Source organism: Lolium perenne, chromosome 2 (genome assembly GCF_019359855.2).
Source record: "Lolium perenne isolate Kyuss_39 chromosome 2, Kyuss_2.0, whole genome shotgun sequence".
NCBI classification, from domain to species: Eukaryota; Viridiplantae; Streptophyta; class Magnoliopsida; order Poales; family Poaceae; genus Lolium; species Lolium perenne.
This window is the reverse complement of record NC_067245.2, coordinates 34,542,277-34,555,677: the sequence shown is the minus strand read 5'-3', so window position 1 is coordinate 34,555,677 and position 13,401 is coordinate 34,542,277. Positions and strand designations below refer to the sequence as shown.

Below are 13,401 nucleotides of genomic sequence, written 5' to 3'. Positions count from 1 at the left end.
GGCGAATATCCCAGAAGAATATTACTTCCGAAGCGAGGATCTTCATATTGAGATTTCCGAACACTGACAGCTATTCAATTTAGACTCCCTCAACAAATCTCTCATGACTTGCTATTGCTTGTAAGTTGTTAACTACATATATGTTCCTGTTCATTCAGTTGTTCATGTTCATTGCATATACTCATTATATCTTATGTACTCTCTTATGTAGACTGAAGATCGATGAATGCAGAAGAAAAAAGATAACCAGTATTGGGTTTGTTGACCCAGATAAAGTACATCATGACACGGTAAGGGATAAAGCCGAACAAACAGGTGGAAACCTACTAAGGTTTATAACGGAGCAACATTTCTGTGATTCAATATTGTTTCCTTACAACTACAGGTGAGAGTCTTACTGATCTGTTATACACATTCAATTTTTCTTACTCGAATTAAGTGTAATTCATGACGTATATATATATAAACATGTGCAGTTTCCACTGAATTCTGCTAGACATTCAAGTTGATAAGGGAATAGTGAAGTAAGGGACCCATTGAGTAGAGGCCTGGAAGGGTTCCGCGACTTCCAGCACTTGCTTCAGAGGTAATTTCAATCATTAATTGTCGCGCTATATCTTTTGTGAGATATCAATTAATTATCCACTCATTCAATCATTTTTTTGCCTAGCAGGGTTTGGAGAGTTTTCAAGAAGAATAATATGGGTGACTTCGCAGAGAAGCTAACATTTACTCATGTACCGTACGCCCAGCAGCCACAGGGGACGAATCTATGTAGATAATACGTTTGTGAGTCCATTCGCATGTTAACCAATGAGAAGAACGATAATATATTCAACGTAAGCAATAACATTCACAACTTTAATTTATTATCGTTAATATTTCGTTATCAAGATTGATATAGTCATATTCATCTCATTTTCCTATATAGGTCGAGTTCATGCGGGAGAAGCTCCAACCACACGAACACCTACTAGAAATTGCGAAGGAAGTGGCGAAACTTCTGATGAGAGAAATGATAGACAAAAGAGGTTTGTTTAATCAAAGTAGGACCTGGTCATGATCCCCGTGTAATAGTTCAAATAGACGACGGGATATATTCCTAGTAGTCGTGAGCTCCATGTATATGTAAGGACAGTCTCCGAATAGACTTTTGCTTCGAATATTTGTTTGCTCGATCTATATATAATGAATGAACGTGTACAGCTTGTAGTAGCGTACAAATATATGAATTTTTTATTTTGAAATGAAAAAATGAAATAAGGGGGGGCGGTGGGGGGTGGTTGCACCCCTTAAACCCTAAAAAGCAGCGTCCCGCGCGCGCCACGTATAGTAGAGGGGCTTTTGTCGCGGGCTGTGTTACCACCCATGATAAAAGGGGTGTCTCCTGCGCGTCCCGCGGCTGCCACGTGGTGGACCTTACGTCCCGGCCTCCGTTGTCCCGGCTGACCGCCCGCGACAAAAGGCTCTTACGGCCCGCGACATTAGGCCTATTTCTACTAGTGAGCATAGATCAGATCTTCTTCGCCTGTACCGCTGTTAGTACGCATACTTTCCTACGAACATGTTGGCGCCTTGGCGGGAACGCATCGGTAAAATATTGTCCCTTACTAAAAAATAGTGCTCTCCTATGTATCCATATACGGTATCAGTATTCAACAGGGCACGTGCCCTCTGGCCATACATGCATGGTGCATATGCAGCACCTGTATGAGAAGTGTCGATTAATTCCTTCCTTAAAAGCTTCCATTAAGCTTGTCTCGTGGATCTTGTACGTGCGGACTGGGAGCTACGCCCGTGACGGGACCCGCCTGTCGCCGCCTGCACCGTGCAGCGCCGCCGGCACGAGTTACGCCGTTGCTCCGCCCGTGTCTGCGGTCCCAGCCTAGCCGGTACGTATATCACGTACGAGCCTCTAATGTATACACAGTATTCTATCCGGTTTAGAATCCTTATACTCTTACAACAACCGATCCATGTCATATTAGTCAAAACAAGGTTTAGGGTTTGGTGCTTGGGTTAACATCCCAGCCCGTTCCACACATATATATATATATATGACCAATACAACATACACGTCCGTATACAACACGTATAGGCGTGTGCTACAAGTAAGACAGAGTTAGATGACAATTACAATTCTAACACTCCCTCTCAATCTAAACCGCTATGAACAAAGGTTAAGATTGAACCGGAATCTATCTAACATCTGTCTAGTGGCTGTCTTTGTAAACACATCAGCCAATTGGTCATGAGTGGATATGAACCTGACATCCAAGTCACCAGCAGCAACTCGTTCTCGCACAAAGTGAAAATCAATCTCTATGTGTTTCATCCGAGCATGAAAGACTGGATTCGCCGTCAGGTATGTCGCCCCTAGATTATCACACCACAATATGGGAGGACGCTGCCGAACAACACCAAGTTCCTTGAGTAGAGAATCTACCCAAATAGCTTCAGCAGCTCCATTAGCCAATGCTTTATACTCTGCCTCGGTACTAGATCTCGAGACAGTAGGTTGCTTCTTTGCACTCCAAGAAACAAGATTTGGACCAACAAATATTGCAAACCCACTGGTAGACCGCCTATCATCAACACATCCAACCCAATCAGCGTCTGTAAAAATACTGATGACAGTAGATGTGGACCCGTGGAAACGTAAGCCTGTTTCCAGTGTCCCTTTGACATAACGTAGAATTCGCTTGACAGATTCCCAATGAACATCCGTGGGCTGTGACAAGAACTGACAAACTTTGTTGACAGCGAACGAGATATCTGGCCTGGTATGTGTCAAATACTGCAATCCACCAACTACACTGCGATACCGATGAGCATCATCTGAACTGAGTGGAGTACCGGTGTCTCGCGCCAAAGTCTCAGATACGGAGAGTGGAGTGGTGGCCGGGTTACAATTCTCCATGTTCACTCGATGAAGAAGATCAAGTGCATACTTCCGTTGAGTCAAGGTTAGCCCCCCCTGAATTGTAAGTGGCCTTCAATCCAAGAAAATATTCCAACTGGCCCAAATCCTTGATAGGAAAATTACTGGAGAGAGCTCGAACCAAAACATCAACAACCTCTGGAGTAGAGCCAGCAATGACAATGTCATCGACATAGACCAACATAAAAATCTGCACTCCAGCGCGCGAGTAGAAGAACAAGGATGTATCCGCCTTAGAGGAGGAGAAACCAAGTCGATAAAGAAGCTGACTCAGGCGAGCATATCACGCTCGCGGCGACTGTTTCAGACCATAGATGGATTGCTGAAGCTTGCAAACATGAGAGGGATACCGAGTGTCCTCGAAGCCAGGCGGCTGCTGCATATAGACATCCTCAGCCAAGAACCCATGCAGAAACGCATTACTGACATCCACCTGCCGAAGACACCATCCGCGAGAAACTGCGAGAGACAGTATAATACGAACTGTAGCAGCCTTCACCACCGGGCTGAAGGTATCTCCATAGTCAATCCCATGCTGCTGTGTAAAACCACGCGCAACTAACCGCGCTTTATGCTTATCAATGGAGCCATCCGGACGATGCTTCGTTTTAAAAATCCACTTGCTGCCCACAATATTGACACCAGGCGGCCGCGGGACAAGAATCCAAGTGCCATTCTGTTGAAGTGCATCAAACTCAGCAGACATCGCTGATTGCCATGCAGGCTCACGGAGAGCTTCGCGATGAGAGGTAGGAGCCGCAAAGAACGCCCAGCGACGCGGATCATACCGCACGGTACCATCTGTGTACGTTTTCTCACGGCGAGTCTGGTCACGGTGGCGCGTTACCATGGCATGTTGGTTCACGATGGGATCAGCCGAAGACGTCGCGGCTGCTGGAGACGCAGCAGAAGGCGACGTGGGCTGGCCCGAAGCAGGCACGGACGATGCAGGAGGCCGGCTCGGCTCGCCGATGCCGCTCAGCGGCTCGCTGGCGCTGTTCGGCTCCTGCGCGTGCATGGACGCGCCATGCACGTCGATCACAGCATGCACAGGAGTGCGGGCGTCGATCGCCACACCATCGGCGGACTCAAGCGGCGAGCTGTCTGGCACCTGTGGAGAAACAACACTTGGAATAGATGGATCAGTAGACAAATAAGACAGATCATAATTCCGCACTGGTTCACTAGTAACTGGTTCATCAGACGGAAAACGAATGGCTTGTTCAAAGGTGGACACATCAACTGACACACCAGGAGTGGCAAACGGAAAAACAGACTCATCAAACACCACGTCACGAGGAGCAGCCCGATGAGGCGCTGGTCCTGAGTCCACCAGTTGTCATACTGGGGGTTAGGAATCGTCACGGCCTTGTCGCCGTCTCCCTCGGTGATCGTCTTCGCAGGCACGACGGCAGTAGCGTCGAGGTGACGATGCAGTCCAGCGCCGGCTAGGTTGGGAAGAACTATGCCCTTCCACAGATTGAAGTTGCCGGCCTCCAACCTGAACGGGGGAACCGGGACGTTCCCCGCGGAGACGCTCGCCATCGAGGAAGAGGAGGACGATCCGACGATGGTGGAGAGTTGGAGGGAGGAAGTCATCGCGGCACGCGGAGGAGAGGTCTCTCGGCGGCGGCGGTAGATGGGATCGCAGCGGCGGCTGCGTCGGCTCTGATACCAAGTCAAAAACAAGGTTTAGGGTTTGGTGCTTGGGTTAACATCCCAGCCCGTTCCACATATATATATATATATGACCAATACAACATACACGTCTGTATACAACACGTATAGGCGTGTGCTACAAGTAAGACAGAGTTAGATGACAATTACAATTCTAACAATATTTGCGCGCGCCGCAATGCAAACTTACTCGTGCACATCCATCGCTACCAATCAAGAGACGATTTACCGCATCCACCGGCCGGCTGATTGATGACCAATATGGCGAACGGAGCCCAGGAGTCCTCGCCGACGTTGCCGGAGGATACAATCGTCATGGAGATCCTCCCTTACTTGCCGGCAAAGTCGGTCGGCCGCTTCCGCGCCGTGTCGCGCGCTTGGCGCGCCGCGCTCTCGTCGGCAACCTTCATCGAACTCCACCTCCGGCGAGCCAACAGGGATGGCCAGCCCAGGCTCTTCTTCTGCGGTTCTGCCCAAGCGACGCGTCACCCGGAGAAGAAGCGTACTTTCACGTATGGCAACCCGATGGTCCGGTGAAGCAGCTCACGCGCAAGCCCAAAGAGTTCTGGGACCCAGCTATTATCACCACGCCTGTCCGTGGCCTCCACCTCGTCCGCAGCAACAATGCCGGCTACTACGTTTACAACCCTTGTATCGGTTCGTCCTTGCTTCTTCCTGACAGCGCAGCGCCACTGAAGATGAGTCGCCGGTACGAGACATCCACCCAACCCCAGCCACCGTGTTTCTTCGACGTATCCTACGGTCTGGGCTACTGCTCGGTCACCGCTGAGTACAAGGTAGTGCGCCTATTCAGCGATAGCTACGACGGCGGTCCGCCCTGCTGCGAGGTCTACGTCCTCGACAAGCCGGCGTACTGGAGGCCCGCCGCCCAGCAGCCTTCGGTGTGCATCGTTTCGGAGGGAGACTCAGGCGTGTTCCTCTGTGGGTATCTGCACTTCCTTTCCGTCGATGATGGTGGCATTGTCACTTTCAGCGTAAGCGACGAGACCTTCGGTTTGCTGCTCCCGCCACCGCCACCGCCCTATCCGGAGGATGACTCCGTCCATATGGTGGAGCTACACGGGCGTTTATGCGTCTGCTATGACGGTGACCTATATTGTATATGGATGCTGGGAGATCGGAGGTGGGAGCAGCTCTGCTGCATCGACCTAATGGTCTGGACGGAACCTGCGCGGATGCCTGCGAATGCCAACTGGATATCTCCGCTCCACATGTTTAACGATGACAATGCCGGGCACCAAAAGATCATGTTCGGGACAGGAAACCGCAAGGTGCTTGCCGTCGACGCTGACGGTGCCGGCACAGTGGAGACCATATTCAGGGCGGACGACGCGGGTAGCTTCGCCGGCTGCGCTCACCCATCGCTAGGCTTGTTCCAGGAGAGCCTCGTCCCCGTGGGACGAACGGTCGAGGAGATTGTCTTCTCCTCGCCTGCAAAGCAGGCTTGGTTTCACATCCTCAAGTGGATGCCGGCACGCTCGGTCGCCGATTTGAGCTTGGTCTGCAGAGAATGGCGTGCGATGATCATGACTGAACGCTTTAAACGTTCGCATATCATCCATGCAAACCTTAACAAGAGCCCTCGTATCATGATCATAATTAGTCCCGACAAACGATGCATCGATTTGGAGAACTTCATTGGTTTAGACTTTACACCATGCCTAGGTCCTAGTATTGCATGTTCACAACCTTGTCATGGTCTCAATGTCGGAACTAGCCATACTGGGAGTTTTGTTTGCAATCCTATCACGGCTTACTGTGAGCACATAGCGTTTGAAGACGACGAAGACACTTCCTTCTGTGGCCGTATAGGCTTGGGCTATAACTTGGAAACTAGCAAGCATTTGCTAGTGCTTACCAGCTACAAACGGAAGAACTCATCAACACTTGAGTACCAGCTTGAGTGCAAACTACGGTATGTGGAAGAACGGGAATGGCGTCCAATAGACCCTCCTCCGAGACATATACTACCTCCGTTTCAAGGAATAAGGCGCCCTCGTTTTACGAGCTTTTTGTTTGACCAAGAATTACTTAAAATAGATAAAGATTGTTTGTATGAAATTAGTATCATTAAAAAGTGTTTTTCTATACGAATCCAACGATACTATATACATATAATATAATCAAGATTTTGTTGCTCAATTTTTATGGTCAAAGTTCGTCTTGAAATACGCGTGCGTCTTATTCCTTGAAACGGAGGTAGTATTAGCTAGAACGCCACCCACGTATTCCAATGGCAAAATCTGCTGGCTAGTAGATCCTAATCTTGGACCAGCTTCTCCAAATTGTGAAATCGTGGCCTTCGATGTTCACTCAGAGGAATTCGAGGTTCTTCAAGGCCCACAGTGCAGCCATCCCGTCAGGCTTATGTCTATCCTCTGTCTACAAGGTGCGCTTTGTGTGGCTTGCTCGAACCTGAGCGTTACCGTAATTGACATATGGATGATGAAGGACAATACTGGGACCTGGTTAAGGGAGTATCGCATAGACCTCAGAGAGTTCTCCCCGGAATATTCTTCAGAGGAGACCACACCATTGGGTATCGACCCAACGGACGGACGGATTTTGCTCAGCACGGGTCGGTCATTGGGCTACTATGACCCCAAGACAGCCGCACTAGAGACCATCTATAGTTTGGGAATAGAGGAGTATGATGAGTTCTCTCCTATTATCTGTGATGAAAGTTTAGTATTCACATTTGGGCCAGCATAGTCCATGGTGCGTGCTCTCCTACGTTCCGTAGTGATGAACTTATGAGAATAGACAATTTCCATGTTCAGTATGTTGTTGCCACCAAGAATATACGACTTATAAGCAGAACCTAATGTATCATTAGTTTGGTTTATTTGTCGTCACCCATATGTTTCTACAACTATTTTCTTTCGGTGGATCCCATTTTCAGCTTTGATTAATTTGTATTTGGCCTTGCCCAGCTTGATAATGTGACTTACATGGCATTCAATTTCTCTCTGTCTTCCGGTTCTATAGAGTAGATGACAGTTTGGTGCTTTTATTATTGTTTCCCTTAATCTTATGCATATTCGCTCTTTTCCAGTTTTCAGTTCACTGCAAGTGTAAATCTGGAGATGTAGCTATGTGATTCAACAAGAAAGAATTAGCTCAGCAGATGTCGATGGCCTTACAAGTTACAAACAAGAGAGTTGCAATCTTATAGAACAAGACACTACATGTGATCTGCTGCACCTACAGCCAGATTTTATGCCATTTAACACTAGCAGGCGATGGCCCAAACAGATGATATAGGTAACTCATGTTCTAGTGCCCCAGATACTAGCTTATATCAGCCTCCTAAGTGACTGTTTAGGAGACAGTAACGCCATCGAGCTCTGCTTGAGCTACTGCTGCACCAATTGCATCGATCACTTCCATCTTTCCAAGGGTCACTGCTTCGTCCATAGGGGTTTTCTCATGGCTGCAGAATACCAAATCATGCCATCAAAAACAAAATCATTACTGACAAAATATCTAATAGATGCTCCTGAAAAAATACATGTTTTCACCTTACCGTGAAGACTCACGGAATTTTTTAACATAAATAACTTCCCATTGGTAATACATATAGAACTTAGCAGACCAGTTCAAATAGATTCACAGTAACTGAACAATAACTGACTGAGATAACACAACAGTAAAACTCTCAAATTGGTTTCTTGTTTGGGTAACAACACACTGCAACCTTAGAAATATTGCAGTCTGAACTGGGAGACTTAGTAACCACGGAAAGTAAATGTACTCACCTACGGACATCAATGTATTTAGTGAAAATAATAACATTGTAGGGCGCATTGTAGAGTATTAGATCCTATAATGCAAAATTCTAGGGGGTTTAGCAAGCCAATTTATGAATAAATAATAAAATAATGTTGTTTGCCTGAATTTTACAGTGAGATAAAACTGAAGTCAGGGTTGCTTAAATGATATATTTTATGTCTTAACATTTTTACACTCATTCGTTAGTCTTAGCGGAGATAAGGTAAGGCATGGCCGCTTCGGCATTTGATATCAACAACTACGTATCCCACCCCAAGAAAAGAAGGCCTTATATCCCCTTGCCAAAAGAAAAAACGTCTTACATAATCTCAACACATCATTTCTAACTTCACTTCAGTAATCATTGAAAACAAACAACCTTGCTCAGCCGTACACACAACGATCAGGGTTGTATTTGGTTTAGGCGCACAAGAGAACATTCATAAGTCAAAGGATTAATTGGATATACGCCACTGCAATTTTGGGCTATTTAAGAAACACCATTGCAACTTTTAACTTTTGTAAAATGCCACTACAATTCTCTATACATTCCACAAACGCCATTTTGCCAATTTTAACACCAAACTACGCAATATACACTTGTACCGCTGTACATACATAGACACAGTGGTCCCTACGAGAGTTTGCTTGTGCTGCCGGTTCATTTTTTTGTAATAAGTATTTTCTTAATTTATGATACAGTATTTCTTTTGTAATAAAACAATACACACGTGGTATATTTATGAAATGGCAGCACGTATAAAGTTCTCTCTTTACTTGCTAATATTTTCTAACGAGTGGAGTCATGTTGTGCTAATCCATCATATACTATTTAGTTGGTAAAACAATATATTTTAGCTTTTGCGGTGCTTACATACATTCATATAAACATATCATTATAAACTGTGTTTTTAATACTCTTTGCTAGTGACGTGGAGGCAGATGACAGACAACAGTCATGCATGCGGTTACGCATGTAGGACAAAAATACGAGTGTATATTGTGTGGTATGTGTGCTAAAATGAGCATAATAGCATTTATGGGATGTATAGAGAATTGCAATGGTGTTTTTTAAAAGTTGAAAGTTGTAGTGGCGTTTCTCAAATAGCTGGAAATTGCAATGGCATCTATCCAATTAACCCTAAGTTAACTAAAAATTGAATAATCACGTGCAAAATATTAGGGAGAAATTATTGAGCAAGATGACAAAAAAGTGGCTTGGCAGTCTGAGAATGTGCAGCAAAGGGTGTACATGAGTATGCACCTGGACTTGGGTGTACAATGTCACGTCTGAGGGACAATGAGCCTAGTTTATAGTTTTTGGGGAAGGGGGAAAAGATGATGCGGAAGCTGTTTGGAGAAAAGAGTAACATAGATTGATAACATAGTAAGTAGTTAGCCAGTTTAGTTCATTGTTTTTATAAGATCCCAGCCACAAAACCATCACAGTCTTAGCTTTCATATCCATTATGTAGTTAGTTGTAGTTCTCTCTCTCCCCTACTGGACATGTATGATCTATTTCCCCTCTTTAACCCACCATGCTATAAAGGTACAGGGAGGAACAGAAGAATACGAAACAAAAGACTAGACAAAACACATAAAAATGAAGGATGGTATGCATGATTTCCACTTCATTTTTTTATCTAGGTTGTTGCATCCAAATAATCTAGTTCAGCTCTCTATCAGAGCGGTTGCATCCAACTAAAGATTGAGCTTGCAACGAACAAAGGAGCACTTTAAATCACATGCAACTTTAATACAAAATCACAAAAAAAGTTCATAATATTATTGTAAGTAATGTCATGTTGAGCTGTCATTTGATAATCTGCAACAACTTCGTTCCTAAATGAAAATTAGATAATTATCTATTTTCATTTATCTATGATTTAGAAGTTGTGTGGTGTAAGAGTTCCAGTAATAATTACCAATAAGACCTAACAAACTGTTTGTTTCGTATTCCTCATGTGCTATCCTCAAAACATGTTCATTTCAGAGGGAAAATAGACCAAACGTGTGAGACAGACAACTAAATTAATATATAGGGAAGATAAGACAAGGATGTGTGATGAATTTTTTTTATTGAGATCTTGTAAAAATAACCAAGCAAAGTAGGAGATTGTTTGCTCTTTTGGTGGTCTTTTTACTCTCGCTATCCATCCTCTACACACACAACCTGACACATATCTGACCATTCAGTCTAGCATCTCCTCTCCGTCCACAAAGACTCTCATAGCTCATTCTCACTCCTCCGCGTGACAAGGTACACACAAGTTGATCATCCGACACCCTTGTGCCGCTCTCCCTGAGGTCGATATGCCAATTTTCCATGATCTTGGTACGCATTAACGTTTATTATTTTACTTTAACTAATAAATGTGGTCTTGAGCACCTGAAGCTACTCAAGATATGGAGGCCTTTTTTCTTGTGTAATAATTATGGTTGCTGAATCCAATACTGGCCATGCCTTTCTTGTCTATACACAAGCACATAGTAACAAATGAGTGTAAAAGAACTGATGACAGAAGATATCACTTAAGCATCCAGGACTTCAATATGCATATTCTCACCATAGAACGCATACAACTCAAGCAAACAATATTGGGATATTACAGTATCCAAATAATGGATTGCTCTATCGCCACGAATTTTACATGCTATGATATAATGTGGGGATCCTGCCATGCATGTGCTTATTTTCTCTATGTACATTATTTCCCATAGTAAGTAAGTCATACTTGATCCCAGTTAAGATTTCAACATTTCTACGATTTTTATTTCGGTGTGTGCGTCTGCTAAGTTCAATGTGTACTACCAACGGAAAGTCACTTTATGATTCAAAAATATCTGTGAGCCTTAAGACTAAAGGTGAAAACTGAAATGACTGCAGCAATAAACCATTACTAATTGGTGCAACCATTTTAGCTGTGAACAAAAATATTGGTGCAGTCATTTACATACCTGTTCAGTGCACTTACAATAGCCCCAGCACATATCAAAGCTTTGATTACCTGGGTAGTTGTTTTTATAAGCAGCGGTGAGAATAAGTATTCAAATCAGTACAAGAAAAAAAAAATAGAACGGTGAGGCAACTGAACCACCTCTATATGTCCATTGAGGCATGCCCAGTGGAGAGGCGTGTTCTTTTCCAAGTTTGTAGAATTAACATTCTGCAATTAATTTTACATCCATAAAGAACAGTTATCACCATAGCACGAATTTCTGAAGAAATGTGCAAATTCGGTTTGAAATCCATAAGATGATTTCAAGTGTCCAGAGGAGCAAAACTTAAATAGAAATACTGAAGCAGTAGTATAGTTTATATGGTAGTACAATACAGTAAAAAAACCCTAAGAACCAGTAGCTTTCTTACCGCACCATTTTGAATCAAGTAGTCCACCACAGCAAGATGTCCATTGGCAGAAGCCATATGAAGAGCTGGCAGTAACGGGAAAAGGGTTAGGTATCTGCCTAATTGGTCATCAAGTTTGTCACCGAGCTTCGAATGAATTTGGAAGTTCTCGATTTTCAGAGACTTCTAGAGTTTATAAGTTAAATTATGACAGTGGCTTAATAAGGACAGCAACATGGAGAAGATATGCCAGTACTCCATTGTAAGGCACGTCCAGTAGAAATCAAAAGACGCATCATTGGGCTTCTACCAAAGAGCCAACCCAATTCAAAATATCCACAACGTTCTAATCTCCCACTCCATCATATGCGAAGTACGCAACTATCGCCATGACATATTCACACACCGTACTTAAATCACATGGCGGCAGCACAAAAATCTGAGCAGAAAACTAAGAGCAATCCAAGCAGTTGAACTTGAACAGTTTGGGCGAGAATAAAACCAACCCGTCCGCCCTTGCGAATCTGCCGAGTCCAGGGAAACTTCTATAGTTATAAGTTAAATTATGATAGTGGCTTAATAAGGACAGCAACATGGAGAAGATATGCCAGTACTCCATTGTAAGGCACGTCCAGTAGACATCAAAAGACACATCATTGGGCTTCTACCAAAGAGCCAACCCAATTCAAAATATCCACAACGTTCTAATCTCCCACCCCATCATATGGAAAGTACGCAACTATCGCCATGAGATATTCACACACCGTACTTAAATCACATGGCGGCAGCACAAAAATCTGAGCAGAAAACTAAGAGCAATCCAAGCAGTTGAACTCGAGCAGTTTGGGCGAGAATAAAACCAACCCGTCCGCCCTTGCGAATCTGCCGAGTCCAGGGAAACTCCGGCGGAGAACAGGGCAACGACGTCTTCCAGCTCGTCGTACCTCGCGGCCTGGCAGAGCAGCACAATCGAAACCCGCCAACTCGGTTAGTCAATCGCGCAAAGAGTACACCCCGATAAACACTATATCGTAACAACAAGAAGAGTAGAGTCCAGGGGTGAGATAGTGGGGAGGTTTGGGAATTACGTCGATGAGATCCTGGGCCTGCTCGGCGGTGGCGGCGGCGGCGGGGGTTGGGTGTGCCGATTCGACGCCCATCGTCGAGTGCGCGAGAAGCTGGTTCAGCTGGGAGGAAGAGGGGAGTTGGCGTCGCGGTACGGCCGGCTGCGCTCAGTGTTGCTGCTTGTTTCCCTGCGTACGGCGGCGGCGGCGGCGGCGGCTTCGTGCTTTGCTGCTCCTAGTTGCTGGACACGATGATGCGGTGAATTTCCCCGGTCCATCTTTGCTGTATGGGCTTGCACTTACGTTGTGGGCTTTATCTGTCAAAATTTACATCTTAACATACGCTACTGCTTCAATAAAAAAAAATGCTACTGCTTCAATAAAATAAAATAAATACTACTGCTCCAGTAAAAAAATCGAAAAAATAGCAAACAAAATACAATAAAAAACTGATTTTTTACAACAAACATAAGAACGTGTTGTTGCTGCATGCACCATTTTACAGAGAAATAACATGTATGTTGGTCTGTGCAAAAAAAAAATGATGCTTTCAAGAGCATTCAGATTTGTTGTTTAC

At 44.7% G+C, this 13,401-nt stretch overlaps 1 protein-coding gene across 1 annotated transcript; it reads right to left on the bottom strand.

The window, feature by feature from the left end:
• Positions 1 to 7,736: 7,736 nt before the first annotated feature.
• On the bottom strand, positions 7,737 to 13,115 carry LOC127331776 (uncharacterized). The gene is made up of 6 exons (XM_051357960.1): positions 12,849 to 13,115; positions 12,625 to 12,712; positions 11,782 to 11,846; positions 11,510 to 11,578; positions 11,370 to 11,419; positions 7,737 to 8,072 (listed from the first exon to the last, which is right to left on the bottom strand). The coding sequence occupies exons 1-6, from the start codon at positions 12,918 to 12,920 to the stop codon at positions 7,961 to 7,963; spliced, it is 456 nt and encodes a 151-aa protein (XP_051213920.1). The 5' UTR covers positions 12,921 to 13,115; the 3' UTR covers positions 7,737 to 7,960.
• Positions 13,116 to 13,401: the final 286 nt, after the last annotated feature.

Excerpts from the sequence above, each read along its gene's own strand:
- LOC127331776 (XM_051357960.1), bottom strand. The coding sequence starts at position 12,920 with ATGGGCGTCGAATCGGCACACCCAACCCCCGCCGCCGCCGCCACCGCC. Across the intron at positions 11,847-12,624 it reads AGATTCGCAAGGGCGGACGG|CTCTTCATATGGCTTCTGCC; the intron begins GTTGGTTTTATT and ends CGTTACTGCCAG. Across the intron at positions 8,073-11,369 it reads ATTGTAAGTGCACTGAACAG|CCATGAGAAAACCCCTATGG; the intron begins GTATGTAAATGA and ends GGTATTCTGCAG.